General features: G+C 35.9%; 1 protein-coding gene across 9 annotated transcripts; it reads right to left on the bottom strand.

The window, feature by feature from the left end:
* Positions 1–5163: 5163 nt before the first annotated feature.
* LOC306844064 (serine/threonine-protein phosphatase 2A 56 kDa regulatory subunit gamma isoform) lies at positions 5164–27309 on the bottom strand. 9 transcript variants are annotated; one of them, XM_079375920.1, is made up of 16 exons: positions 27095–27309; positions 26479–26538; positions 24975–25137; positions 19155–19354; positions 17104–17214; positions 16173–16265; positions 15654–15784; positions 14745–14804; positions 14320–14428; positions 13162–13215; positions 12591–12761; positions 12374–12501; positions 10032–10133; positions 9878–9950; positions 9383–9499; positions 5164–8639 (listed from the first exon to the last, which is right to left on the bottom strand). In XM_079375920.1, the coding sequence occupies exons 1-16, from the start codon at positions 27119–27121 to the stop codon at positions 8505–8507; spliced, it is 1734 nt and encodes a 577-aa protein (XP_079232046.1). In that variant the 5' UTR covers positions 27122–27309; the 3' UTR covers positions 5164–8504. The 9 variants fall into 9 exon arrangements, 8 of the variants coding, with proteins under 8 accessions (XP_079232046.1, XP_079232044.1, XP_079232050.1 ...); XM_079375918.1 differs by having other exon boundaries at positions 14320–14464; positions 27095–27222; XM_079375919.1 differs by having other exon boundaries at positions 6078–8666; positions 27095–27220.
* Between the last annotated feature and the right edge of the window lie 247 nt (positions 27310–27556).

Here is a 27556-nt window from a genome sequence, read left to right on the forward strand (position 1 = left end):
AATAAATTAGCTTTAGGGAGCATGAATTACTTCTTTCAAAAACAAACATTTTTTAGATGTATTTTATGGCTGTGTTCTGTATCAGAACTAGCTGAGACTCACCGGCGGAGAAGCACGGATGCTGGAGGAGATCCACGGATGTTTTCTTGTAGACTGGAGGATTTTGGCTCCATCTTGTGTCACTAAAGAGCATCGCTGTGTCTAAAAATTAATATAAGATCCATTAATGCACTTTACTGTAATATTTGTAACGTGCAACCAAAATACTCAATTTCTTTGCCACTGCTGTTCCCGGCAAACTGGAGGTATTTGTGAATCAGAAATTAATAATAAATAAATGGTAAAGTATCAAAATATCTAAATTAATATATTAAATAAATAATATTAAAATAAACTGAATAAAAATATTAACTAGTGCTGTCAAACGATTAATCGCATACAAAATAAAAGTTTTTGTTTGGATAATATATGTGTGTGCGCTGTGGATATTTACTATGTATATATAATTACACACACATACAGTATATATTTTGAAAATATTTGCATGTCTATATTTAAATTCATATTATAAATAAATGTTTAATCTATACAAATATTTTTTTTTCTGAAATATATACATGCATGATGTGTGTATTTATATATACATAATAAATATACACAGCACACATACATATATTATGTAAACAAAATCTTTTATGAATGCGATTAATCACGATTAATCGTTTGACAGCACTAATATTAACCCTTGTGCTGTACTGAAATATTTTATGTTATTCGGTATTAAAATTATTATCAGCAAATCTTTGATTAAATCTGTTCGTCGTTTTGTTTTCTTTGAATTAGCACAAGTTTTGTGTTTATTTCGTTTCGGATTAATCGTGGCTTTACTGATATGAACTCATGCACCTCAGCTTTTGAGTGAAATTTGCTGATTTGTGACTGCGTGTTTTGAGTTTGAGCTCCATCAAGTTGATTCTTTATCGTCTAAAAACTATTTTATACGCTATAATTTTCGTTTCTATAATGTGTGAATATATCCCCTATAGCATTCTACAACAAAACCAATCAGAGCGTCTTATCACGAGTTTTATTTTGATTTCTCGACTTCTCGTTCCAATACTTTTGGAGGGCACTGTATATTGAGTTTAATCCATAATCAAACCATTTATCCACACATTTAACGAGACCCACTCAGCAGGATCCTTTCATTTAGCCTTCATGTAATTAATATCGATTGTACGCCTTGAAGTTGTGTCTGATGAAGGGTCAGCAGACGTATGTTTAATCTCTGAACTGTATGCATCTGTTATCCGAGCTGAGACGGTAAATCTATTGCTGAAGGAAGTCATTACAGTAATCTACGCTGATGCATTACTTGTTTCTCTGAAGACGGATGTCTCAGTCTTGGACTCGTGTTCTTCCTCTGGGGTTTGTCGGTGAGATGAGGACTTGAAGATGGATCTTCCAGTCAAAGACTTTTTTCCTTGTTTCGTCCGAGTTTCTTGAGGTTGCGTATTCCCCAGTGAAGTGCTCCTCTGGCTTTTTCCCCTTTTAATCTGATTTTATGCATTTTGTATGAGTAGAGACCTCCTTTTCTCTTTTTTTCTCTTTCAGAGCAGATTGAAAACCTAAAAACTGCACATACGGTTGTACATAAATTGACAAACTAAATGTACAGTTGACGCTATCAGAAGACATTTTCTAAGCTTAAAAGATTTGTAGCTGCACTGAAACTCCTGAAAAAAAGAGCATTCACAATGCATTGCAACTCGATCCAAAAAATACATGAAATTAAAAATAATAATGTTTTGAAGCAACTTGATGTGTTGATGAAAGGTTGAGAAGAGCACTAGTTATGGGCGCTTTCAAAGCACTGCTGTTTTTTTACCAGATCTCAGATCAGTTTCATCAATTTGTAGACATTTTTAATGAGACATTCGTGTAATTAAAGGGTTGAGTAGTTAATAGTCTCTTACTGGCCTCTATATGGGTCAATGACGTGACGCTACTTTTTTTGTGTCCATATGGTTTAATTAAATTTAAAAGGGTTAAAATCTCTAAATAAATATGCATATTATACATTCTCTTTTTTATGGACCAAGTCTAAAATTTCTGGTTTTAATTAATTTGAGAATATTTGGGGGATTATTGCAAAAATGTCAATGTGGTGTAACGGTAAAAACTGTATCTGGTTTAAAAAAGGTCAAATTCTTAATAAAACACCAGATTAGTTTGGCATAACCGTACATTAGTACTATTTAATAGTAAATAAAAGTAAATGGAGCACCATTGTTCTGAATATTATAATTAATTTGGGGAATTAGGGGAGTCAAGACAAATTCCTTGAGTGTCAAGGTGGTGTAACTACCATTCAAGGAGCCATTTTGTTAATATTTTGCAAGAAGATCATGTGACGGGAAATTATATCACAGAGAAGGACCTCTGGTGATACTAACTGCTGCATGCAAAGGTTAGTAACTCTCTTTAAAATGTGAGATAATTTGACCTTTTTAGGGTATGGTCAGGTATCGTTAGGGATACATGTCAAACGGTATGACCTCAGAAATACATTGATAATTCATCATTATTACGAAAATGAGTATTAATTCCCACCAAGGCCATGTACTTACATTGGTGTCCATGATAATGCCTGTCAAATTCGATTTTAAATTGAAATGTCAAATGGTGTAACTGGTTACTCCTATTACAAGCCTTTCTCTTATTGGCCAATTTAGTCAAATATTAGTAGTTTATGATGCTGATTAAAGATGTAATATAAACAGGGGTTAAATTGGGATTTTTTATCTGGGGGGGCAGAGAGTGTTTGTGCTAAAATGGAGGCTAACAGCTCGAGCTAGCCGCCTCGCGCCCGATCCGACCCGTAGATGTTGACATGCTCTAAAGAGGAGGCCAGGATGGTTCTGGATGCTCCGAGCGCCAACGGGCCGTTTCAGCCGGTGGCCCTGATGCACTTTAGAGGTGAGACGTTTGTTTTATTGTGTCTGTGTAGCAGAGAGCGACGAGGAAGGTTGCTATGCCATGATTTGTGGCCGCCGTTACGAAGGCAGAAGAATTTGTGCCGCTTGGCAGACGCTGGAAACGGCTTCAAACGTCTTTGGTTTACATTCACAGCAAGCTGCCTACCTACACTGCCGTTTTAGACAATTATGCAACACTTTTGGCCGTAATAACCCATGCATACTACATAAATTTATTTTGAATATTCAAACGAAATGGTGGAAATTATACTTGTCAAAATTAAAACGCCAATAGTAGTTTAATGCGGTTTAATGAGTGAGTCATTGAGTTGTTCATTCAAACGATTCATCAGATGTTTATGCATGGGCTAATGAAACTTTGACTCATCTGATTCGTTCCAAACACTGAATCATTCAGAAATGTATCGGATGGTTGCTTTGAGATGCGCTGCGGTTCCACCAAAAATGTAAGGGACCTAATATTATTGTATTTGCTAATTGAACTGTTTATAGAAATATTAAACAGTCGTAATGGTGAGTGATGTTGCCTAACTAACTGCATTTTAAATATAAAAACTTTCCATTTTGAATTTTGACCTCAGTATGCTGAGTTTCTTAGTGTTTCTCCTGGAGAGGCTACATTATACTGGCAATAGATGCATTATATACAGTAGCTATATCCACTATTCGCCACTAAATGTAATAAAATGAGAATAATACTTGCGTGTTGGTGTTTACATAGTTATTTTTGGTTAGTGATGTTTTAATCATGTTACTTGTCTGGCATTAATTAAGCGTTAATGTTGAGTCCTGAGTCTATGTGCCGGGGCTCAGCCCAATTTAAACCATGAATATAAACTAACCTACTATTTGAAACTATTTTCAAGTGTTAAATGTTATATTTTTTGAGAAAGTGGTTCTTTATCTACAACTTTATTATTAAAGCTCTGTAAGTCTAGGATAAAATAATTATGTTGCACAACATTAGTGTTTTTGAAATGTTTGGGCTAGCTTTAATGCATATTTCTATTCCATTCACTTAACATTTTAAAGGGACAGTTCACCCAAGAATGAAAATTACCACGATTTACTCACCTTCAAGCCATCCAAAGTACATATGACTTTCTTCTTTCAGACGAATACAATCAGCATTATACAAAAATATGTCCTGGCTCTTCCAGGCATTGGAATGGGAGTGAATGCACTGTAAAAAACAAACTTTAAAACAAACAAAACAAGCAATTTAATATTAATAATAAAAACACAGGCTATTTTACAGACACTTCATATTTAATGGCATTTTATTATTTTTATTGAATTTAATGTATTATACTTTCAATAAAATCTTTGTCATGGGATTTTAAAAGCTGTTTTCATGCATGTTTAGCCCGAGTTTTTGTTGCATTTACTGCATTTTTGATCAAATAAACGCAACCTTGAGCAGAAGAAACTTCTCAAATACATTAAAATCATAATCTTGATATACCGTGATATGAACATGGTATTTTTAAGCAAGTACCTTAATAGAAATTAAATTAAACAAGACACTTGAGTGATCCAATGTTTGTGAACTGAACATCTCAAACAGCTTGATGAAATATTTAACTTGTTTAATTGTAAGTCATGTGATCATTTAAGCATCTGTGTGTTGATTACTGAAAATGTCACGGACTTTAAGTGAATATTTTAGGTCAAAGAGGCTCAGCTGACAGAAAAGTTTGTGAATATCTGAGTCTCTTTTCTTCCAATGTTAACTGCAGGTAAACATCCCTTATCTTATGTTATTACTCTCACTTTAGTCACTTTTATAAGTCATTAAGATCGAGTATAATCGGCCTCACTGTCACGTGCGCCGAAAAAACCGAGATAATCGTTCGATGCTCATTAAATCCTTCAAATATTCCATTAAGGGTGGTGTCCTTACACTTGGACAGAGAGATGGCGACTTAAAGTTCGTCTATAACTGCGAATGTAACCGTACTTACCGATAATAACGTGTATTTAAGTAAAATCGCCTTACCTCAGAAAAGCGCGCCATTTCTGTTCAAATCGCTGTGCCCGCGCGCGGTGCCAGAGGGTGGTGATTGGACAAGCGCGGGCACCTGATGACGTTTTCACGCAAGGTTTATGGTGAAATATGAATAATGTAAGAACGTTGTGTGTCAGCAAATTAAATTCTTTAGGTGAAATTTAAAAAAAAAATTATTTTAAAGTCAACATGTTTTGCATTGAATTGAGAGATAGGTCCCATCTCTTAAAGTAACAGTTCCCTCAAATAAAATAAAACATACGACCTACTTTCTTCTGTGGAGCACAAAGGAGATGTAGTTTGCCATTCTCTTTAACTGCATCTTTTTAAAAAACAATGAAGGTGAATGGGACTGAAATCACAAGTCCCTTTCATTGTTCCTAACTTCTCAGTTAGTTTCCACAGAGAATTTGGGGGGTTTTAAGCAACACAAATCTAAGTTAATGACCAAAATAGCATTTTTTTGGTGAACTATGCCTTCAAGTATGATTGATGGAAACCACAAGGTGGTGTGAAAGGGCAACAAAACCAGTGGAAACTTAATGGGTCAGTATTTCAAGGCAATATCGTCAACATTTAAACCAGTCATCTGGATTTGACAGCAGTGTTATTTTAATTGTGATTATATTAAAGCTTTTATTAATATTTTGAATGTTGATTTCATTTTAATTTGAATGTTTTAGTAATTTTGTTTTTGTCATCATTATTCTGTTATATTACACTTCTTAAACACTTTCAGTAGAAAATAGTTAACCCCAGAAATTAAAATAATTTTTATTCTGATCAACAAAAGCCTATGTTAGGAGACTATTATTATTATATTTTGTATTGTTGACATTTTTCATGAATATTAATAAAGTTCCCATTCCATTCTTGAGTATTTCATGAGCATTACCACTGAAATTACAGATAAATAAAAAGCAAATATTCACCACACATTCAGTCCCAACTATGAGGAGCTTCTATAAAATGTAATTATAAATGATGCATTTTGGATTTAGCGCTCAAACGCTTGAGTAAATGAAAATCTAAAGCATCAAACTAAAAATAACTTTAAAGATTTCAGTGAATGAGAAAAACCTCTTTAGTGCTTCAACACACACAGAATACAATTAACACGTTCTTGTAAGATGAAAATATAAAACACGTTTTCTTTATTTCCTGTATATAGACATAGACCACTTGAGATTTGGAGAAAAGCACATATGAAGGCTATTTTATGATGATCTCATCAGACAGCTGAATGCAGAGACAGAAAAGTTCTCAATTACAAATAGTAAAAAAACAAAAACATTAGAAATTAAATCCTAAACGATTCTAACGCAGTTACAGAAGTCTGTCAAACACCAACTGTCTGCAAGTGGCTAATAACGGTTTATCTGTACACCAGAAAATTTGTACAAAATAAGAGATCTACCATTCAATAATAGATGGATCATAACAGTACATAATATGTACAATATCAGATGGAGCCATTTAGTAGGGGACGCATACTAAAGGACACTTTGCAGATGTATTTTCTTTCCTGAAACGAAACGGAAAGTGAAATTCACCACAATGAAAGCTTCCAGCTGGAAAAAGAATGCAAGTTACGCTATTGACACGGCAGAAAAATCCTCTTTCGCAGACTACAGTTTAGATTTCCGCACTACAGCCGAAAGATAAGGAAGGAGTTTAAATTAAAACCCAAGAGAAAGGTCAGGAGAGAAAAATAACGCATTTATCTATTCAAATTTGCACATTCAAATCGGACAGACGAGCTTATACGGGCCGAGAATAAAAACCTGCATCTGAAATCACGGCACGGACGAACGCAGAGAGAGAGCTGCACCGTAGCTCCGACCAGGCCAAACCCAATGGGAGTTCAAACAATGGTTCAGAGGGATTCGTCCTAAACCACACAAGTCAGAGAAAGTCGTTCAAGTTTATCAGGAGAATTTCTCTTTGTGTCAGGCTTCTCCGGGTCCCGTTCTGACCGCATTTCTTGCGAGCGAAATGTCAGACGAAAATACTTTTTTCCTCGCTCTAAAAGGCACTCTATGCAAATAAAGGCTTGGTCGATAAACTGGGTAAACAAACCATTCGGTATTGCCTGTTAAAAAGCTTTGACGCTCATCTAAAAACTAATTAACCACCGTAAGGCCGCTCACCATTGTTTGAACAACCAAAATCTCCCTGGACGAACTTATTGCCAAGTATCTGGACAAAAACAGAAGGGTATTAGCGTGACGTGAAATACACACCGAGCCGGTTTCACTTCAGACACAAGAACCACAGAAGAGAGCGAAATCTGAACACGGCTCGCTGCTCTCGGCCTCCGAACAACCTGAGAATCGTTCGCTCGCCCGAATACAAGTGCGGTTCAGCTGAAAGGGATAGTTTGCCTCAAAATGATAATTCTGTCATTAATTACTCCCCCTCATGTCGTTCCAAACCCGTAAAACCTTCGATCATCTGTGGAACACAAATGAAGATATTTCTGATCAAATCCGAGAGCTCTCTGATCCTGCATTGGGAACAATACCACTGAAATGTTCCTAGTCGCAGAAACATAGCAAGGAAATCGGTAAAACAGTGGCTTAACTTCAATTTTGCGAAGCTACACGGATACTTTTTGTGCGCAAAGAAAACAAAAACAACAATTTATTCAACAATTCATCTCCCAGTGACCTTCTTCCGCAATTATGGAGAGTGCCACGACGCATGTGCACGCTTTCCCCAGAACATGATCAGCGGTGTTTACGTTTAGCAAGCGCGCATTTCCTCCTGAATGTAAACAACGTTGATTACAATCTGGGAAAAGCACGAATGTGTTTCGGAACTCAGAATGCGTGATTTGGAGAAGAACTGTTGAATAAAGTGTTATTTTTGTTTTCTTTGCGCACAAAAAGTATTCTCATAGCTTCGTAAAATTACGGTTGAACCCCTGATGTTTTACCGATGTCCTTGCTACGTTTCTGGACCTGGGAACATTTCAGTTGCATTGCTGTCTATGGATGGTCACAGAGCTCTCGGATTTCATCAAGAAAATTCTTAATTTGTGTTCCGAAGATGAGTGAAAGATCGTACGGGTTTGGAATAGAGTTGCAAAGGGGTGGAAAATTTCCGGTAAATTTTCAGAAACTTCCCCAAAATCCCTGGAAGATTCCAAAAAAAAATAAAAAATCCTGGACCGTTTCTGAAATCAACCTTTTTGTAACCCTAGTTTGGAACGACAGGAGGGCGAGTAATTAATGACAGAATTTTCATTTTGGAGTGAACTATTCCTTTAACAGAGAGAAACGGACAAACGAAAGCGGAGAAGAGGATGAGTCCGGACTGGACTAGCGTGGATCGAGGGGGTCTGGATGTGGGATGGGCTCCGGCGCGGTCGGTTCTGGACAGAACGGGTTTGTGTGTTTGTGGGTCACACCGGAGCCGTCATCCGCCGCTGGTCGTCTGTGCTGAACACGGCGGTTGAGACTGGACTGGTCTGGGTTTCGGGCATCTGTGGTCCTCTAATGGCCATCCTGGGCACCGATCATGTCCTCGGCGCGCCGGTGCGTCTCCAGGGCCTTCACGGTGGAGGTATCCTGAGGCAGCTCGGACTTGCGTCGCATCAGGGGACGTTCTTTACGCTGGTCTCTGCGGGGCTGCGTGGAGAGATTAAATAAAACAGCCTGAAATGACATTTGCACAGAATTTTCAGTGGGAAACTTAAAGGGATAGTTCACCCAAAAAAGAAAATTGTGTCATTACTCACCCTCATGTCGTTCCAAACCCATAAGTCCTTCGGAACACAAATTAAGATATTTTTGATGAAATCCAAGAGCTCTCTGACCCTCCGTAGACAACAACACAACTGTAATGTTCCCAGGTCCAGAAACATAGCAAGGACATCGTTAAAATAATCCGTGCGACATCAGTGGTTCAACTGTAATTTTACGAAGTTATGAGAATACTTGTGCGCACAAATTTTGAAGAGTACCCCAGAAAGTAATCGCATTCATGCTGAACATAAAAAACGCTGATTCCGTTCTGGAGTACTCTCCAAAACTGTGGAAGACGGTAACTCGGGGGGGAAGAACTTGAATAAAGTGTTTTTTGTTTTGCGCACAAAAGTATTCTCATAGCTTCGTAAAACTACGGTTGAACCCCAGATGTCACATGGGTTATTTTAACGATGTCCTTGCTTCGTTTCTGGATCTGGGAACACTACAGTTGTGTTGTTGTCTACGGAGGGCCAGAGAGCTCTCGGAGTTCATCAAAAATACCTTAATTTGTGTTCTGAAGATGAACGGTTTTACGGGTTTGGAACGACATGAAGGAGAGTAATTAATGACAGAATTTTTATTTTTGGGTGAACTATCCCTTTAAATGTTAAAACATCTTTTACCTGAGTGGCTTCTTCTTCTACGGTCTTCTTTAGCATCATGACATCCTCAATGATCGGCCCGTCTGTCTCCATGTCCATCGGACTGCTGAGGCTGGTGGAGTCGATGTACATGAAAAACTAAAGCAGAAAAAGTCATTATCACAACCTCTGAAATACTATTGAATATATGCAACCATTTTAAATAAAGACAAATGCACATTAATAACGTAGCTTCCAATAACAATAGCAGTTAAGCATGTCAGATGCCAAAAAATAAATGTATACTTGTTTGTAAAATAAAAATGGAAATGCACAACCATTGTAAGTGTATTAATCAACAAACATTGTTTATAAACCGACGGATGAGTCAAAATGATTGACAGCGTTAGAGCTTCTACTGAACCTGGAATATATTCATCTAAATAAATGAGAGAAATGCTATTAAACTGAATGTGCTGGAGCTGATTGACATCTGTGCTATCTGCAGCTCACACGAGTAATATCAGAGCCGTTTACCTGTGGGTTTGATTTGGCCAGATTCTCGATCTTTATCCACGCCTCCTCGCGCTCTTTCCACTTGGCCTTTTCTCTAATGTTCAGAGAGAAAGGAAGAGTTTAGCCAGACGAGCGCGACTCAAAGTCTGAGTGAGTGTGGGAAAGCGCTTCCTACTTGTTTTTCTCGGCCCTGAACTGCTGTGTGCAGTCGTCAAAAAGCTTCTGATTCATCTCCATAAAGAGCTTCAGAGCGTTATAGATCAGCCCGTGGATCGTCCTGACGACAGGAACAGGAAGTGACAACATCAAACAAACTCTTCATCTAACAGACTGAACATCTGAACAGTATAGATGGACTGAAACGCTTTTAAAGTCAGTAGAAACGTAAAATCATGTACTTATTATGCGTGACCCCGGACCACAAACCAGCTTTCCATTGATGTATGGTTTGTTATGATAGGACAATATTTGTCTGAGATACAACTATTTGAAAATCTGGAATCTGAGGGAGCAAAAAAATCTAAATATTGAGAAAATCTCCTTTAAAGTTGTTCAAATGAAGTTCTTAGCAATGCATATTACTAATCAAAAATTAAGTTTTGATATATTTACGGTAGGAAATTCACTAAATATCTTCATGGAACATGATCTTAATATCCTAATGATTTTTGGCATAAAAGAAAAATGTATAATTTTGATTCATACAGTGTATTGTTGTCTATTGCTACAAATATACCTGTGCTACTCATGACTGCTTTTGATGGCCATGTGGGTTTGAATTTTGGTTTCCCTTCATAAAAAAAACCTTCATTTAAAAACTGCATGTTGTGTTTGTGTTATCTTTGATTAATATTTAAATTTGTTTGATGACCTGAAACATTAAAGTGTGACAAACATGCAAAAAAAAAAAAAATCAGGAAGGGGGCCATCAGTTTTTCACACCACTGTATGTTAAAACGGAGTGAAAAAGATCGACTGAATTGAAACTTTCAATATAACTAAAAATAAAGGTGCGGAGGGTTAAGCTCCTTTACTGCAAAAAGACCGTCACTGTGACACTCTAAAGTGATGAAACTAAGGCGGTGTGTACTTCTTAAAACCATTTTTATAGGTTTCACGGTATATTGTCGGCTTGGAAAATATGTAAATGCGCATGCCCAGCAGCTGCAGCTGTATCCCTTCTAAATCAGACCGAGAGCAGATTAACTTCAGTGGACTTAATGGTGTGTTCCACGGTTGAAATTAAACACTTTCTGATGTTTATTCATGTTCATTTTGTGCATTAAGTTAATATGAAAAGACGTTCATGTGTTTGAACCGAGGCAATAGTGATCGGTCACGGCGCATTGAAGAGCCACAAAAAGGTATTGTTTGAATTTCTTTAAAAATGACTGAATTTAAAATCTGAGAGTCCTGAGAGCTTGTTTCATATCAGCAGTAACCTGCTCTGTGTTCTCTGTCGGTGTGTGTTTCCTCTCTGCTCTGAGATGTGTTTGTCACTGCGTGAGAGTGTAGTGTGAGTGTTTGTCAGTCATGACAACAGTAACTACTGCTGGTTAATAAATATAGCAGCCAAAAGCCTGTGAAAGACGCTTTTTCTTCCGGTGACCTCAACCCATGCCTTGCTCTCTCATTGGCTGTAGCTCATCACCACACCTGACACCACGTGATGTCGAGTCGGCCGACCGCTCCAGATATTTGGCATGCTAGATATTTGTTTGGCGTCGGCGACGCGTCAGCGAGCATCTTTGATGCATCGTTGTGTAGTTCGCACAAAGATCGCGGAGCGCCGATCACCCACAGATTTTCCCCTGATTACAGCACGACCTGTCGGCGAGCTCGTTCACTTGCAAATCGGGCTTAAAATCCTGTAGTGTGAACTAGCCTCAAGCAGCGAAGCGGAGTGCCTAAAACCGCCTTAGCTGTTAGAAATTCATTGTAAACCACGGCTTCACGGGGCTTTATAAATTAATGAAAACATTCTTCCACCAAACAAACTTCTTGCAACAAAGTGGTTGCCGAGCAACACAGACGTAAACAAAGTATGTTACTTTGTCATTTACAGCAGCTTTGAACGCAGCTCAACCAATCAGAATCAAGGACCGTGTATGTGCGGTTTTTAGATTTGATTAATTGTTTATATATTTGCACACATATATGAAAAACTAAATTATGACTTTCTGAATAATATATACACACATATATATACACATATATATATATATATATATATATATATATATATATATATATATATATATATATATATATATATATAGAGATAGTTTTTCCATTTTCTAAACTCTCTAATCAATACAATTAAACGGGCTGTTTCTGATACAATATTTGCAGGATTTCTATATGTTAATGAGCTTTCTTATGATTGGCTGACCTCTATGCACTCTCTGTATGCGTAAAACCCCTCTGACTCACTCCGTTTTGACCAAATTAGTCAATATTCTGGATAAGCGGTGTCTAGCGTTGGCTGCAGCTGAACTTGTGAACAGCGTGACTCACTTGTTCCAGTGGGTTTTGGAGTTTCGGTACAGCGAGGGGAACATGATGGGCAGGATCCTCGCCGCGTTATCGCTGATTAAACTCATGATGTACTCGTTATTCCAGTAGTAGAGAGCTCGCTCTGCAACCTGAGGACGACATGAACAGAGATTCTCTCAGAGACTACAGCTTGATGAACTCATGTTGCTCTCTGCAGGTGTTTCAGGGTTCAGCAGACCTGGAAATGTGGACTGGAGACGCACTTGGCCAGCTGTCTGAATAGCGGCTCCATCACTTTAACAAACTCTGAAGGCTCGATGACATCCAGAATCTCTTCCAGCTCGTTCAGAAACATCACCTCCTTTGGGCTGTGAGTCTTTGGCCAGTATTTCAGAAGAGCCATCACCACCTAAAACCATATCAGCATCAATAAAATTGATCTTTGCAATGCAGAGGAATCATCTGAAGAAGTGTTTATATGTATTTACACACTGTTTCAGGACATGAATGCATTTAACCTGCAGTTATAAATGCATGAATAATATTGTTATTTTAAACATAAAACATTGAATATTGATATTTACAATTATTTTAAAAATGAAAAGATCCTTTAAATGTGAAATTAAAAGCGTGTAAGGGTAAGAATACTGCTGGGAAGCGTCACCCCAAAGAACATACATATGCCTTTTCAGCAGGAGTACCAGAGAGTAAAGAGACTTTGATAAAGCAGTTAGAGACCAGAAGAGAAAACAGCTTTATAAGAGCAGACGGAGTAGAGAAAGTGACCAGCAGATGGTGCTCAAACCCACCGGCTCAGTAAGTGTGCTGTCCTTCTCCAGAAACTGCACCACACAGTAAGCCAGCTGAAGAACACAAACAACAGTCAATCATCTTCAGAATGCACCTCAAGCACAAACCAATGAGGAACTAATTATAATCATTTAAACCTTTGTTCATGGTTTCATCAAAATTCTCATTAATATAATAAATATAGATGTTTAATTTTTGATTTAGTTAAGATTTTCCTGAATGAGAATATAATGTAATTTATGCAGAATTAAAATATGGAATATATATTTACAAATTTTCAAAAATTTTCTATAAATTTATATATTTATATAAATGTTTATTTTAGTGCTGTCAAACAATTAATCGCATCCATAATAAAAGTTTGTTTACATAATATGTGTGTGTACTGTGTATATTTATTATGTATGTATTATGTATAAATGTATGTTAATATAAGAATATAAATAATATATATAATAAGAATATAAAATATTAAACAGACCCGTGTATTTATATATACATAAATATACACAGCACACACACATATTATATAAACAAAAACAAATTTGGGACGCGATTGTGATTAACCGTTTGACAGCACTAATTTATTTATATTTATTTTCTATAGTAAAAATGTATTTTAATTATATGAATAGAAAATAATAATATAAAATAAACAAATTCATATATAGATACAGACGCACACACACATACATACATATATATATATATACACACACGAGATAAATATGTAATTTCTGTAATGTGGAGGGGAGTAGAATTCATCAGCAATTACTTTGAAAACAAAATTGTACTTTAATTCTGCAAGAATAACCTTATCGTCTCATTAAAATCTTTGAGAAAAATGGGAATTACAAAAACCAAGAGTAAAACATTCATATGCATTACAATAATGAGAATTGGAGAAAACAAATGTGCAAAATTATCCTAAAAAGAATGTCCTAATTTAAAAAATTAATTATTAAATGAGCCTAAAAATATAAATATATATACTGTATGTAGTATGTATGTATATATGTGTATATATGTGTGTGTGTGTGTGTGTGTGTGTGTGTATATATATGTATATATATGTGCTTCTTTAGAATGAAACAAATACAGTGTCATACGTTAGAAAGAAAATGAGCTCATGAATCAATATAAGCTCCAGATCTTACCTGTGGGTGATAAACACTGAGGGACTTGACTTTATGCAAAGGTAACAAAACTTTTAAAAGGAAGATTTTGTGCTCTTCTTTCAGTGGTAAGGCAAAGCCGTTAATGATGCTGGTGTTAAAGAGAGAAAACAAGACGTGAATCCCGCTGAAACAGTGAATAATTACAAAGACTTCATGAACGAGGCTTCGGACACACACTAGAACAAAGACATCAGATCATGAAGACCATATAACACTCTGTAAACTAGTGCGTTATAAAACAATGAATCACACCAATAATATCATTATCATACATCATATCATCATATTTCATTATTATAATGCCATTTTGTTAAGCAACAGTGATTCGTCACAAATTAATCTGTTCGCATATTGCTTGGATTTGAGAGCAGAAATAGATTTTATTAAGAAAACATGTTTCATACCTTCCTAATATTTCCAGTAGTTCAGCTATTCCGTTATGATGCTCTGTTTCATAGATGAACCTGTATGGAGATAAAACACATATTGCATATCAATTTATAAAAGATATATATCAGATATTATATATCAATCAATAAAATCATACTATAACATCAATTGATCTGGAGTTCCCAAAATCCTTCATATCTAACCAAAAACCTAAATTGATAGAGGGCTGTGGGACAAAAATAAATGTTATTTTAAAATTAATTACATTTATAAAAAAAAATTAATAATAATAAATAATGCAACACATTTAAAAACTTTTAGAAAATTTTAAAATATATTATTCATAATATATATCATATTGTTAATGCAAAAAAAAAAAACAAAAAAAAAAAGTTAAGAAAAATATAAATTAGAAATGAAGATATGATTCAATGGCATGTTTTTTGGTCCTATTTTCCAAATCAAATCAAAGGTTATCACGGGTCAACTTTGGCCGATAGCATATGCAGTTCCACTCAGAAATGTCATGTTATGAAAGTAGGGTAGGGCGATTTTTACAGTTTTATTGAATAATTCGAATGTAATGTTTTGCCACGATTTTATTTTTTAGAAATCGAGGAATCTAAACTTTGAATAGAAATATGAACAAATGCTAGATTTAGACACTTTGACAATATGCCCGTGATAACGAGAAAAGACCGATCCAACCTCGTATATTTCTGAACATACAATATGTAGAAGACAAGTTTGTAAATAAAGAACAAGTTATTTGAATCGTGTTGTAGTTACATTTTCAAGTTTGTAAAAAAAACTAACAAAAAAAAATAAGTCAACCGTTCTGAAAAATTTTTATTTTTATTTTTTTTTGCCATATTGCCCAGTTGCATGCATTGCAGGTCCTGGGTCATATTTTGCAGTCTCACCTATAGAAAATGTTATTAATCTGTTTCCTGATGTACGCTCTGAGACCCAGGAACTTCCCATAGATGCGGTGCAGAGTCGTCTTCAGAAAGTCCCGCTCTCGAGGATCTTCACTGTCGAACAGATCCAGGAGCTGCAATCAGATCAGATCAGACATCCCTTAATAAGGCTCATCGGATGTGAACGGATCCATTTTTTAGCACAAAAGTCTTTGGTAATCATGCAAACAATGCAAAAATAACATCTGTGTTTTCTGTGGACATGAATATTATTGAGGTTAATGAATTAAGGGTATAATAAAGAACTTGTTTATATCACACAAACACATTAAAATAAATCAAACTGAAAACATTAATGCAGGGAACTAACAATCATTTATTAAGTACAGTATATTAAATAAAACTGCAACGTGCACATGGTATCTGGAGTCCTACGTGTGCAATTTGCCATTTTAATGCTAATGATTAACGGATTTAAATGATTTATTCAATGCCAAACAAATTAACCTTATTTCAACACACCTGCATCACAAACTTTTGGTCGATGTATTTCTTGGCTATGTTTGGTTGAAAGTCTGGTGACTCTAAAAACCGCAGGAAGAATTCATAGACGAGCTGTGGGAAGAAAAATATGTATCTGAAAGATGCATTTCAAACTATAAAACATGCATTTATAAGTAAATTAGTCGTTTAGTGGACACTTATTCAAAGAGCTTTACAGCACACTTCTTAAAGGGAAATTATATTGTATCAATAATAATAATGAATATTACTCCTCCTACTACTAATAATAATTTCATTATAATTAAGCACATTAAAAAAAAACATCCACACAAGTGCCCACATTATTCTCATTTATAGGATTTTTACTGTACTGCAGTGAAAACAATATTGTAATAAAATGATTTTGTTAACAAGTAATAGACTGTACAACAAATAATAGTATTATATACATATACATATATACACAATTTAAATGTTTGAGCTTGGTGAGATTTTTTCAATGTTTCTGAAATAAGTCTCTCCTGTTCACCAAGGCTGCATTTATTTGATCAAAAATACAGTAAAATTGTGAAATATTATTAGAATGTAAAACAGCTGTTTTCTGTGTGAATATGTGTTAAACTGTAATTTATTTCTGTGATCTGCAGCTGTATTTTCAGCATCATTACTCCAGTATCTTTCAGAAATCATATTAATATACTGATTTACTGCTCAACAAACATTTCTGATTATTATCAATGTTGAACACAGTTGTGCTGCTCAATATTTTTATGGAAACTGTGATGCATTTTATTTTTCAGGATTCACAGATTAATAAAAAGTTCGAAAGATTTATTTGAAATAGAAATCTTTTGTAACATTATAAAGGACTTTACTGCCACTTTTGATCAATTGAATGCATCCTTGATGGATAAAAGTATTAATGTCATATAAATGTGCAGGTGTTCACCTGCAGGTGAGGCCAGGCCGCTTCTAGCGTGGGTTCATCCTCCTCTGGGTCGAACTCTGCACCGGTTGGGTTGGATGATGGCGGTAACGTCCTAAACATGTTGACTGCAAACTGAAACAAATAAACCACATAAACCTTCAACTGTACTGAAGAAAAGTGTGTATATTAGATACATATCTGATTACTGGGAACAGACTAAAGTCTTAATCAATGAACCGTCCATTCAGCTCGCTGGTTAATAAAACATGGCAGCACATGCACAAATTAATCAGAAGGCTTTAATCCTCCCGATCGCAGCACTTTGAAGTTCCTGGCTTTAATCATCAAAGTGTGTGTGTGTGTGTTTAAGGGAAATGTGCTTGAGAACATATTATCATGCTTATTTCACAAGTCCATTTGCACTTCGATAGGCCGCGGCTTAACATCAGCTGTGGGCTCTAATAAATATCAAAGAGCGCTGAATAACTGCAGCTGGCAGAAGCACCGAGGCCAAGTGCAGGTCAATCAACGCTCTGCTGCTAAACGCAAAGCTGTCGGACAAAAACCGCCCCTTAAAAGGACGGCGAAACCACAGATCTGATTCAGAGGAGCCCAAACGCTCAACACAACCTTGTATGGCCGAGCGATGCGCTATCAGCGGGTTATATAGTTCATATCCACTTTATAGAAGAAAAGAAAAAGCATTGACTTCTCCAGTCCAAAATGTGCTTTTTTTGCTTCTTCACAGGAACAGATTTGGAAAAATTTAGCATCAGTGTCTCAGCAATGGATGCTCTGCAGTGAATGGGTGCCGTCAGAATGAGAGTCTGATAAAAACATCACAATAATCCACACCACTCCAGTCCATCAGTAGATCCAAGATGTCGGCGCAATCAGACGCAGCGGCTACTCCGGGTCCCAAAGACGGTGGTTTTATGTCGTCTGTTCGTCTCTAAATAGTGTATATAATATACTTCTAGTTAAATCTGTCAGTAGGTTAGTTGTGTATAGGTTTATAGTGTTTTTTACTTCATTGTTGTATGTCTGTATTTATGTAGCACCGTGGTCCTGCGAGGCACGACATGGTCCCCACATGTAGCGGAATGACAATAAAGCTCAATTTGACCAGTTAACATCTGGAGAAGACAAAAGATGAAACAAATCCATCAAGACGACGTTTATAACTAAAATACGAGTCCATAATCCATAATAACTCTTCCTGCAGTGATAAAGTGTTCTGGTCTGAATCAGGAGAGAGATCTGCACAGATCAAAACAGCTCTAAACAAATATGTGGCTGGATTTTGATGTGAGAGACAACAGCAGATGCACTTTTTCACTGGAGGAAGAGTTATTATGGATTATGAACGTGTATTTTAGTTGAAAAGGTCTTGATGCTGGATTAGTTTCATCTTTTGTCTTCTCCAGATGTTAACTGCTGGACTGGAGTGGTGTGGATTATTGTGATGTTTTTATCAGCTGTTTGGACTCTCATTCTGACGGTACCCATTCACTTCTATTGCTGAGACAGTGATGCAGTGACACAACCTGATGAAGAAACACACTCATCTACATCTCAGATGAACTGAGGGTGAACACTTTCATTCATTTTTAGCAGAACTGTTTCTTTAAGGAGTACGAGCTGTCTCAAACCCTAAATGTGGACCACAAAACCATTTTTCAATATGAAAGCCGAATAAATAATCTTTCCATTGATGTATGGTTTGTTATGATCGGACAATATTTGTCTGAGATACAACTATTAGAAAATCTGGAATCTGAGGGAGCAAAAAAATTTAAATAGAGAAAATCTCCTTTAAAGTTGTTCAAATGAAGTTCTTAGCAATGCATGTTACTAATCAAAAATTAAGTTTTGATATATTTACGGTAGGAAATTCACAAAATACCTTCATGGAACATGATCTTAATATCCTAATGATTTTTGTCATAAAAGAGAAATGTATAATTTTGATCCATACAATGTATTGTTGTCTATTGCTACAGATATACCTGTGTTACTGATGACTGCGTTTGTGCTGCAGGGACACATATATGGTGTTTGTGTGTACTCACCATGTGCACCACCTCAGGATAGATGGGCTCGGTGATGACGTTCCTGTTGTGAGTGATGTACTCCACCATCTCGCTGAGCGCCGCCCGCTTCACCTCCTTCCATTTCAGATCGCTCAAGGGGTCAGAGATGAAGTCGAAGAGAACGCAGCACTGACGCAGCTTCTGCACGAATAACTTCTCCTGCTCGGCGGGAGGAACATCTACAGCAGCAGAGAGGAGAGTTCATGCATTAAATGCAACACTGACATCTACTCACCGGAACGAAAAACAAACATATTTGATACATGCATTAAGGTCTCTAAATGATCAAATCTGGACTGATTTTGATCAAGTAAAGGTCAGAATAACTGCAGTCATATCTCCAGATGAACTCTTACTGGACTGAAGCAGCTCAGCTTTACTTGATTCTCCATCAATCATTTTCTAGAAAAATCAGTGCGTCTCAAATCTGATCATCAGGATCTTTAGAGGAGCATTTGTTTCCTCATCTCTCAATCAGCATTGCATTATATACAATCTCATCTTACTGAGACATATTACTGGAGATATAGAGCGACCGCTGATATTTAGATTATTTTATATCAGTATCTGTTATAAAGATCTCATTGATTTACATCACAAGCATCAGAATTTCCTCATATATATATATATATATATATATATATCAGCATCTGTACCAAACTGCATATTTTTGCTCAGTTTGAGCCTCTGAATAAAAGAGCTGTTTTTCCTCCACATTCTCACTATATCAGCCATAAATGTCAAATATGATACTCAAAAACACATTGTTTTTAGATTTATGTAATATTTTGTGTAAAAGCTCAAACTGTCCAATTATTATTTTTTTTAAATCAGACTTTACAGGGTTAAAAGGGTTTTTCCTGTATTATTGACGTCAGACAAACTTGCAGTATATTTTGGGCTTCTCTGAACGTTTAGATCACATGGTTTCCTTTAAAGCTGCACATGACCGGCGAGGTTTAAAAGCAGTTTTATTTTAGCACAGAGATGGACGGAGGAGTAGTGTTGTCTGGGATGCAATGTTTTCACCATAAATGCGATGCTATTATGTTTTTAGCCACTTCTGATGCTTTTTCAGCCCTATTCACACCTATATTTAATGCGGATCATTAGAGTCGTTAGGTGCAAACAAGACTTCGATGATCTGAGCCAGTATAAAAGTGTTTGTTTCCTTCAGTGCGCTGATACTGAAGCATGATCTGTAAAGGTCACGGCTGTGAGAAACTCGCCTCACGCTTCCCTTTATGCACAAGGGAGTGGTGATTGTGGTCTAACAAGTGAAAACAGTGTAATAACACTGTCATTTGAAGCACAGACGTCAGCGTCAACAACTAATGCGTTTGACCAGAACTGATTTGGTTGAAGCTCAATTTATAAACTTATCAATTTAATTCAAAACAAGGCATGCATGCTTTTTTCACTGAAGCAAGCATGCACACAACCCTCCTCAGTACTTCACGTCCTGCATGCAGTGTGTGCATAATATGCAAATATTCTGCGTGCATTAACTAATGCACCCCATAACGCAGCTTTATCTTATTTTTCCAGGGCAATAAATGAAACAAACGTCACATTAACTGTGATTCTGACAACTTGATTAATTTTAATAACCATGCTTATCTGAGATAATTACAGGATGGCACTTATTGAATTAAATGTGAATGCATCATTCATGTCTTTTAAAGCAACCCAAAGTTCATCAAAATATCCAACTATTCAGGTAATATGTTTAAAAACATTAGGCAGTGTGGAGAAGATAATATCTCGTGTAGTGAAACCATATGCATTGATAAATGTTTCTAGATGTCCATTATCACACTACATGTAAGCGGCATCCAGTTATCTGGGAAATTAAGTGGCTATTTTTCCTTCATGCCATTTTAAACAATTAAACTTTTTGCAGTCTGAGTGAATAAGGGCTGTAAATAAATACACTATTGTAAATTTTTAAAGTTTAATGTAAGTCTCATCTGCTCACCAGTGCTGCATTGGCTGTGGAAAATGTGAGTTATTGCAATTTAAAATATTTCTATGTGAATAATGTATTTCTGTGCTCTGCAGCTGTATTTTCAGCATCATTACTCCAGTCTTCAGTGTCACATGATCTTCAGAAATCATAATAATATACTGATTTACTGCTCAACAAACATTTCTGATTATCAATGTTGAACACAGTTGTGCTGCACAATATTTTTGTGGAAACTGATGCATTTTATTTTTCAGGATTCACAGATGAATAGAAAGTTCAAAAGAACAGCATTTATTTGAAATATAACTTTACTGTCACTTTTGATCAGTTTAACACATCCTTGATGAGCAACAGTGTTAATTTGTTTGTTTTTAATCACCTCAAACTTTTGAATGGTAGTGCATCACAGTTTCCCAAGAAATGTTTCTCGAAGGATCAGTGACACTGAAGATGCTGAAAATTATTTTAATATATAAATGCATCCTTGAGCAGAAGAGGCTTCTTTCTAAATCAACACTAAATGCATTGCACTGTAAAGACACAGTATCTCTGTGGTATAGTGCACAAATCATATAGATATTGTATGCATACTTGCATAATGTTCTCAGTATGCATGCAGGAATAGTTAAAGCAGTATGTTAGTTTGCCATTATGAACAGAAAATGATCATAACTGACAAATGCATGATTTATGCATGAACAATTATCTGTCTGAACATGAAGCAAAGGAAACCGGGCGTCAGGATGCAGTTTCTCTGCGGCTTGAGCACACATGCATGCATGCATATACATGCATTCTTCCTGGAGCCGTGACCTCACTTCCCCTGACATCAGCACTCTGGTTAGGGGGGATGGGAGGCTTCACCAGCGCATTGTAAACAGAGTTTTTTCCCCATTCAGCCGAGCAAGACGCATGCTGCAGTCCCGTGCATCAGATGCATGTAGTATGCATGGGTTATTACGGCCAAAAGTGTTACATAATTGTCTAAAACGGCAGTGTAGGTAGGCAGCTTGCTGTGAATGTAAACCAAAGACGTTTGAAGCCGTTTCCAGCGTCTCCCAAGCGGCACAAATTCTTCTGCCTTCGTAACGGCGGCCACAAATCATGGCATAGCAACCTTCCTCGTCGCTCTCTGCTACACAGACACAATAAAACAAACGTCTCACCTCTAAAGTGCATCAGGGCCACCGGCTGAAACGGCCCGTTGGCGCTCGGAGCATCCAGAACCATCCTGGCCTCCTCTTTAGAGCATGTCAACATCTACGGGTCGGATCGGGCGCGAGGCGGCTAGGTCGAGCTGTTAGCCTCCATTTTAGCACAAACACTCTCAGCAGAAAATGAAGCTCCGCTGCTGGAGGGAAGCAGCTAGTTAGTGATGTCACCCGTCAAAGCGAGGCCGCCGATTGGCTGGAGGAGATCACGTGATCTCAAGCAGAAGAGAGGCTGCTGATTGGCTGGCGGGGGCCGGGGAAGGGATGTGATTCGTCAGTGCAAGCAGAGCGCTTTATAACAGAGCTGCACTTTATCGTGCTGCTCTCGTATCTGAGAAAAGTGTGTTAAGAACAAGCAGAAGCAGATGTAAGAAGCGTGTAGGGTTCTATGAAATCTGTTTGTTTGGGGGTTTTTTGGTCAAATGGCAAAATTTGCACAATTCCCTTTTTTTTTGGCAGAAGTGCTGCACAACAGGTTTTTGCATTTTTGTCATCACAGAAATCATAGAGCCCTACATACTACAGCACAAGACCCCCACACTGTTTATTTGTGTTTATAGCATTTATTAGAGAGACTATCACACAAGACAAACCTAGCAACCACTCATAACACCTTAGCAACCGCTTATTATTACCCTAGAAACAATCCACAATGACCTAGCAACCGCATAGCAACACAAAAGCCCAGCATCACATCACACTCAACGCATCATGTTTTTGAAATCTGACAGCATCCTGACAGTCAGTGAGTAAATCTGTCCTTTCCCTAAAATGCATCCTTTTGGAGAAGCATCGTCTCCTGGCTTTACATGTGCCGGAAATAAAGAAAAAGCGATGACATAACAGTTTGTGACAGCAGAAACCACAGCTCAACACCTGCAGATGCTCAGAGACACTATACTCTCTGATCTGGAGAAACAATCAGATGCATTCATCAAACCATGTATGAGTGTTACTCAAACATACAATACACATATTATACATTTAACATTTATATTATATATTACTGGCACACTGCCTAAAAATAACCTATATTTTACTTTATACTATATATTTAGGAATATTTCAGATGCATTTATGACTAAATCTTGCTCTCTTACTGTTAATAAATAATATGTATGATTTAATTAAATATTAAATAATTCATTAATAATGTATTAAATATTTATATGTAGGTTCAGAAATTAATCTATTATAGTTTACTGAAACATGTATATAATTAAATGATTGTAAAGTCATATTTATTAAAATTACTAAACAAGAATTATCAACTTAATTCATTTATTTTAATTAAATTACATAATATTTAAAGAGGATTGTTAAATGTATTTTTTTAAATAAATTGTTAAAATTGTTAAATTACACACACACATATATATTACAAATAATGTTTATTAGATAATTGCTAAATAATAATTACTCATTTTAAGAGTATAATTTCATAATAATTCACAATTTATATATATAAAATCTCAGAAATAAATATGTTTGCTGAATTATGTACACTACATGTATACACGTGTGTGTGTGTGTGTATATATATATATATATATATATATGACATTTGGAAACAAAATTGCAGTAAAAAATAAAAAACTGCTTATTTCTGAACTAGATGCCACTCACTGAAAACATCTGAAATGTAATGCAAGTCATGTGACCAGAGTCTAACTTTGTACAGTCAGAGCGGCTTATCGCTGCATATTGTGCATATCTCACCGTTTCCAAAAACACAGCACGCCTGTATTCATAATCAGAGAATATGATCATCATCTCAGTGATTTATAACAGAACCAGCCATAAAACCGGACCTGGGCACTGTTTTGAATGTCAACTTGCATTTAGAAACGTGTTTGTGTTTTTGCAGGACTCTCGCCCGCTCGTTCTCTGGATTATTATGAGTAACGGTTTGACCAGTGAGCATCATTAACTGGCTTTTATTAGATCAGATGCGAGAAAATAAACATCTAAAGGGGAAGATAATGTAATATATGAAATGACGACACACACCGCAAACGAGGAAGTGAAAGCAGCTTCTTCATAACATCAACTATTCATGTTTTTATTGAGTTTGCACTGGATATTAGTGAAAGTAGATTAGTTTTATTAAAGGATTAGTTCAGCCAAACATGATCATTCTGTCCTCATTCACTCTATATCATGTCATTTCGTTCCAGTAAACACACAAAGCTTGACTGTTTTCCATATAATCGTGAATAACAGTGACTGATGCTTTAAAGCTTCATAAAGCATCGTTAAAGTGTCATCCGTTCGTCATAAATATCAAATTGCTCATGATGTTCCTTATTAATTAGATACATTATACACAGTTCACACATTCATTATGTAAACAAAAACGTTTATTTTGGATGGGATTAATCATTTGACAGCACTAATGTCTCTAATGAATCATATGCTGCTGTAATAATGATTTAAAACTTAATCAAAACCTGTAATAGCATCAAAATATACTGATTGCTCCACCTCCGAAACACCTTTCCTTTTCTTCTGATGTAATCAAGGCTGTGTGGGCGGGGCTAAGCAATATTCACCAATAATATCGCAGAACACTTTTCACCATCCAATCAAATCCTGCAAATAAAATGCAGTGCGTCTCACCTTTGAATGCGGGCAGTTTCTGCAGCTCTCGGTTGTTGCTGAGACTGAATCGAGACGAGCTCGGCCTCTTCTCCTTCTTCCCCGGAGTCTGAGATCCGGCCGCTTTGCTCTTCAGCAGCTGTGTGGTCGGCGGCACGCTGTTAGCACTCTTCTTATTCAAGCCCTGATGGAGAAAAACACCTTACATCCTCATCTCTCAAACACAACAAAACATTTCATTTTTATCATGCTTATTCATTTTTGCTGAATGAACACGGATGTTTTGCTTCAGAAACAACAAAAGCACAGAGAGAACATGAAATAGAACCGAACCTTTATAACAGCAGATCAGATCTCCTTTAAGCTGAATAACTTTAGCACAGATGCAATGTAAACAGTCTTTATATAGTATTTGCATTATATTTTTAGCAACAATTTACAATGAAGGTTGCACATTTTTAAAATTTTTTTGTAAAGTTGTACAATGTAAACATTATGATTTTAAACAACTTTTCATATTTTTAAACATTTCTAACTATTTTTTACTGTAATATTATTGTTTTTTTTTGGTAACAATTTAAAATAAAGGTTTACAGTTTTAAACATCTTTATGTTTTTGAACAGTTTTAACATTTTTATGTTCTAGTAACAATTTCCAATACGCTTGCCAATTTTTAAACATTGTGTATTATTATTTTTGCTACAATTTACAATAGTTTGCAAATTTTTAAACACTTTTTTGTGTGTTTAAATATTTTCCTTATAGCTCTTTTTTGGTAACATTTTAAAAACGAAGTATATATATATATATATATATATATATGTATATTTATTATCTATATATAAAGACACACACATACAATATACATTTTGAAAATATTTATATGTATACATTTATATTAATATAATTTATATCATATATAAATATATTTAATACATAAATATTACATATTTTTCTTAAATATATACATGCATGTGTTTGTATTTATATTTAAAGAATAAATTTACACATTACACACATTTAGTAAACAAAATTATTTTGGATGCGATTAATCATTTGACAGCACTATTAATTTTTTTATATTTTTATATTATAACAATTTACAATAGTTGCCCATTTTTAACATATTTCTATGCTTTACAATTTATGAGAAATTTGCAAACATATTTGTGTGTTTTTAAACATTTTTATTCCTTTTTTAGGGGTTCACATTGTTATGTTTTTCTTTTATGCTATTTTTTCATGTGCTCAATCTCAGCAGAAGTCAATTCATCTGCAATGTTTCAAATATCTGCTACAAAGCATCAATGCATTAATTAGCATTTCTGCACGTGACCTTTAATCTATGGCCAAGTGTATCTAAATAAATAAATAAAAAGCCTTGATCTGAATAATAAAAACATTAAAATAATTTCTCCACATGATCAGAACACATGCATATCATTTGCATTACAGATAATTATATAGAATATAAGCACATTTTAAATATATAGATGAATAAAATAGTGCATTTTGCTAAATTACCTCATGCTCCGAGTTCTCCTGCCCTCCTGTTTTACTCACTTTTGCAGATTTTGGTGCATCCTATAAAGAGAATAAACAACATAAAACTCTGTCCTGTCATTATCCCCCTAATTAACCCTAAATTAATGAATATTGGCTAATAATAACAGAGCGGCTAACATTAGCAATCCGGCTTAAGTATTTCATGTCCAAATCTGGACTCCAACACCAAATATAATAAAACACATGCGATTTAATTTCACAGAAGGGCATTTTGGTCATTTCAGCTGCATTTGGGTGAAAGGAATATTTCTATAAACGACAAACATCTCTATTCCTGCGCTAACAGGCTAAAGCTAGCTTCGCCACGAAAACCGAACACCCTCTAAATAAACAGAAATACGCATGTAAAGTCATCTAAAGTGCTTTGTTTCGCCTCCAGGGCAGTAAATCGTTTAAAGTTTATAACCCAGAGTGTAACTGACTGGGATAAAAGCCGGTTTATGATGGGCAAAGCTGGAGTTAGCATACATGCTAATGTCTGGAGCTGAGAGTCACTCTGACTGAAGCAGAAATCCGCTTTTTGCGACTTTTACAGGGTTTTTCTCCGCATTCAAGCACAGAGCTTGTGTCTCACCTTGTCTTTCTTGGTTTTATTCGGCATGGCACTTATAGACGTGTGTTTCCAGCCTGCAGTCAGTCAATGAGAGCCGCTGTCAGTGTGTGTGTGTGTGTATATATGCATGATCACACACACACACACACACACACTCACACTCACACTCACACACACACACACACACACACACACACACTCATGCATTAGCAAACTAAACTACACGTGATGTCTGTAAACTCATTCTGCGCCTTTCTTTCTGATGCACTTCAACTTTAGTTTGATTTTAATCTGATGAAACACAAAGCACTCATTTAATGCAATGCATGTATTTGATTATTTGACACAAAGGAGAGCATTAATTACTCGGTGTTGGTATTTAATAATGTGTGCATTGCAAATATATTATTATTTAGCCTCGTGATCTCTCAAGCCTTTGAAATGTATGTATTTTGTATTGTTTTGCTGTCATCTGCTGGACTC

The sequence above is a fragment of the Barbus barbus genome, assembly GCF_936440315.1.
Source record: "Barbus barbus genome assembly, chromosome: 24".
Taxonomy (NCBI): domain Eukaryota; kingdom Metazoa; phylum Chordata; class Actinopteri; order Cypriniformes; family Cyprinidae; genus Barbus; species Barbus barbus.

Coding starts and splice junctions, on each gene's coding strand:
- LOC306844064 (XM_079375917.1), bottom strand. CDS start 27,121: ATGCCGAATAAAACCAAGAAAGACAAG. Junction 26,539..27,094: donor ATAAAACCAAGAAAGACAAG/GTGAGACACAAG, acceptor TTCTCTTTATAG/GATGCACCAAAATCTGCAAA. Junction 19,355..24,974: donor GAAACTGCCCGCATTCAAAG/GTGAGACGCACT, acceptor CTGCTGCTGTAG/ATGTTCCTCCCGCCGAGCAG.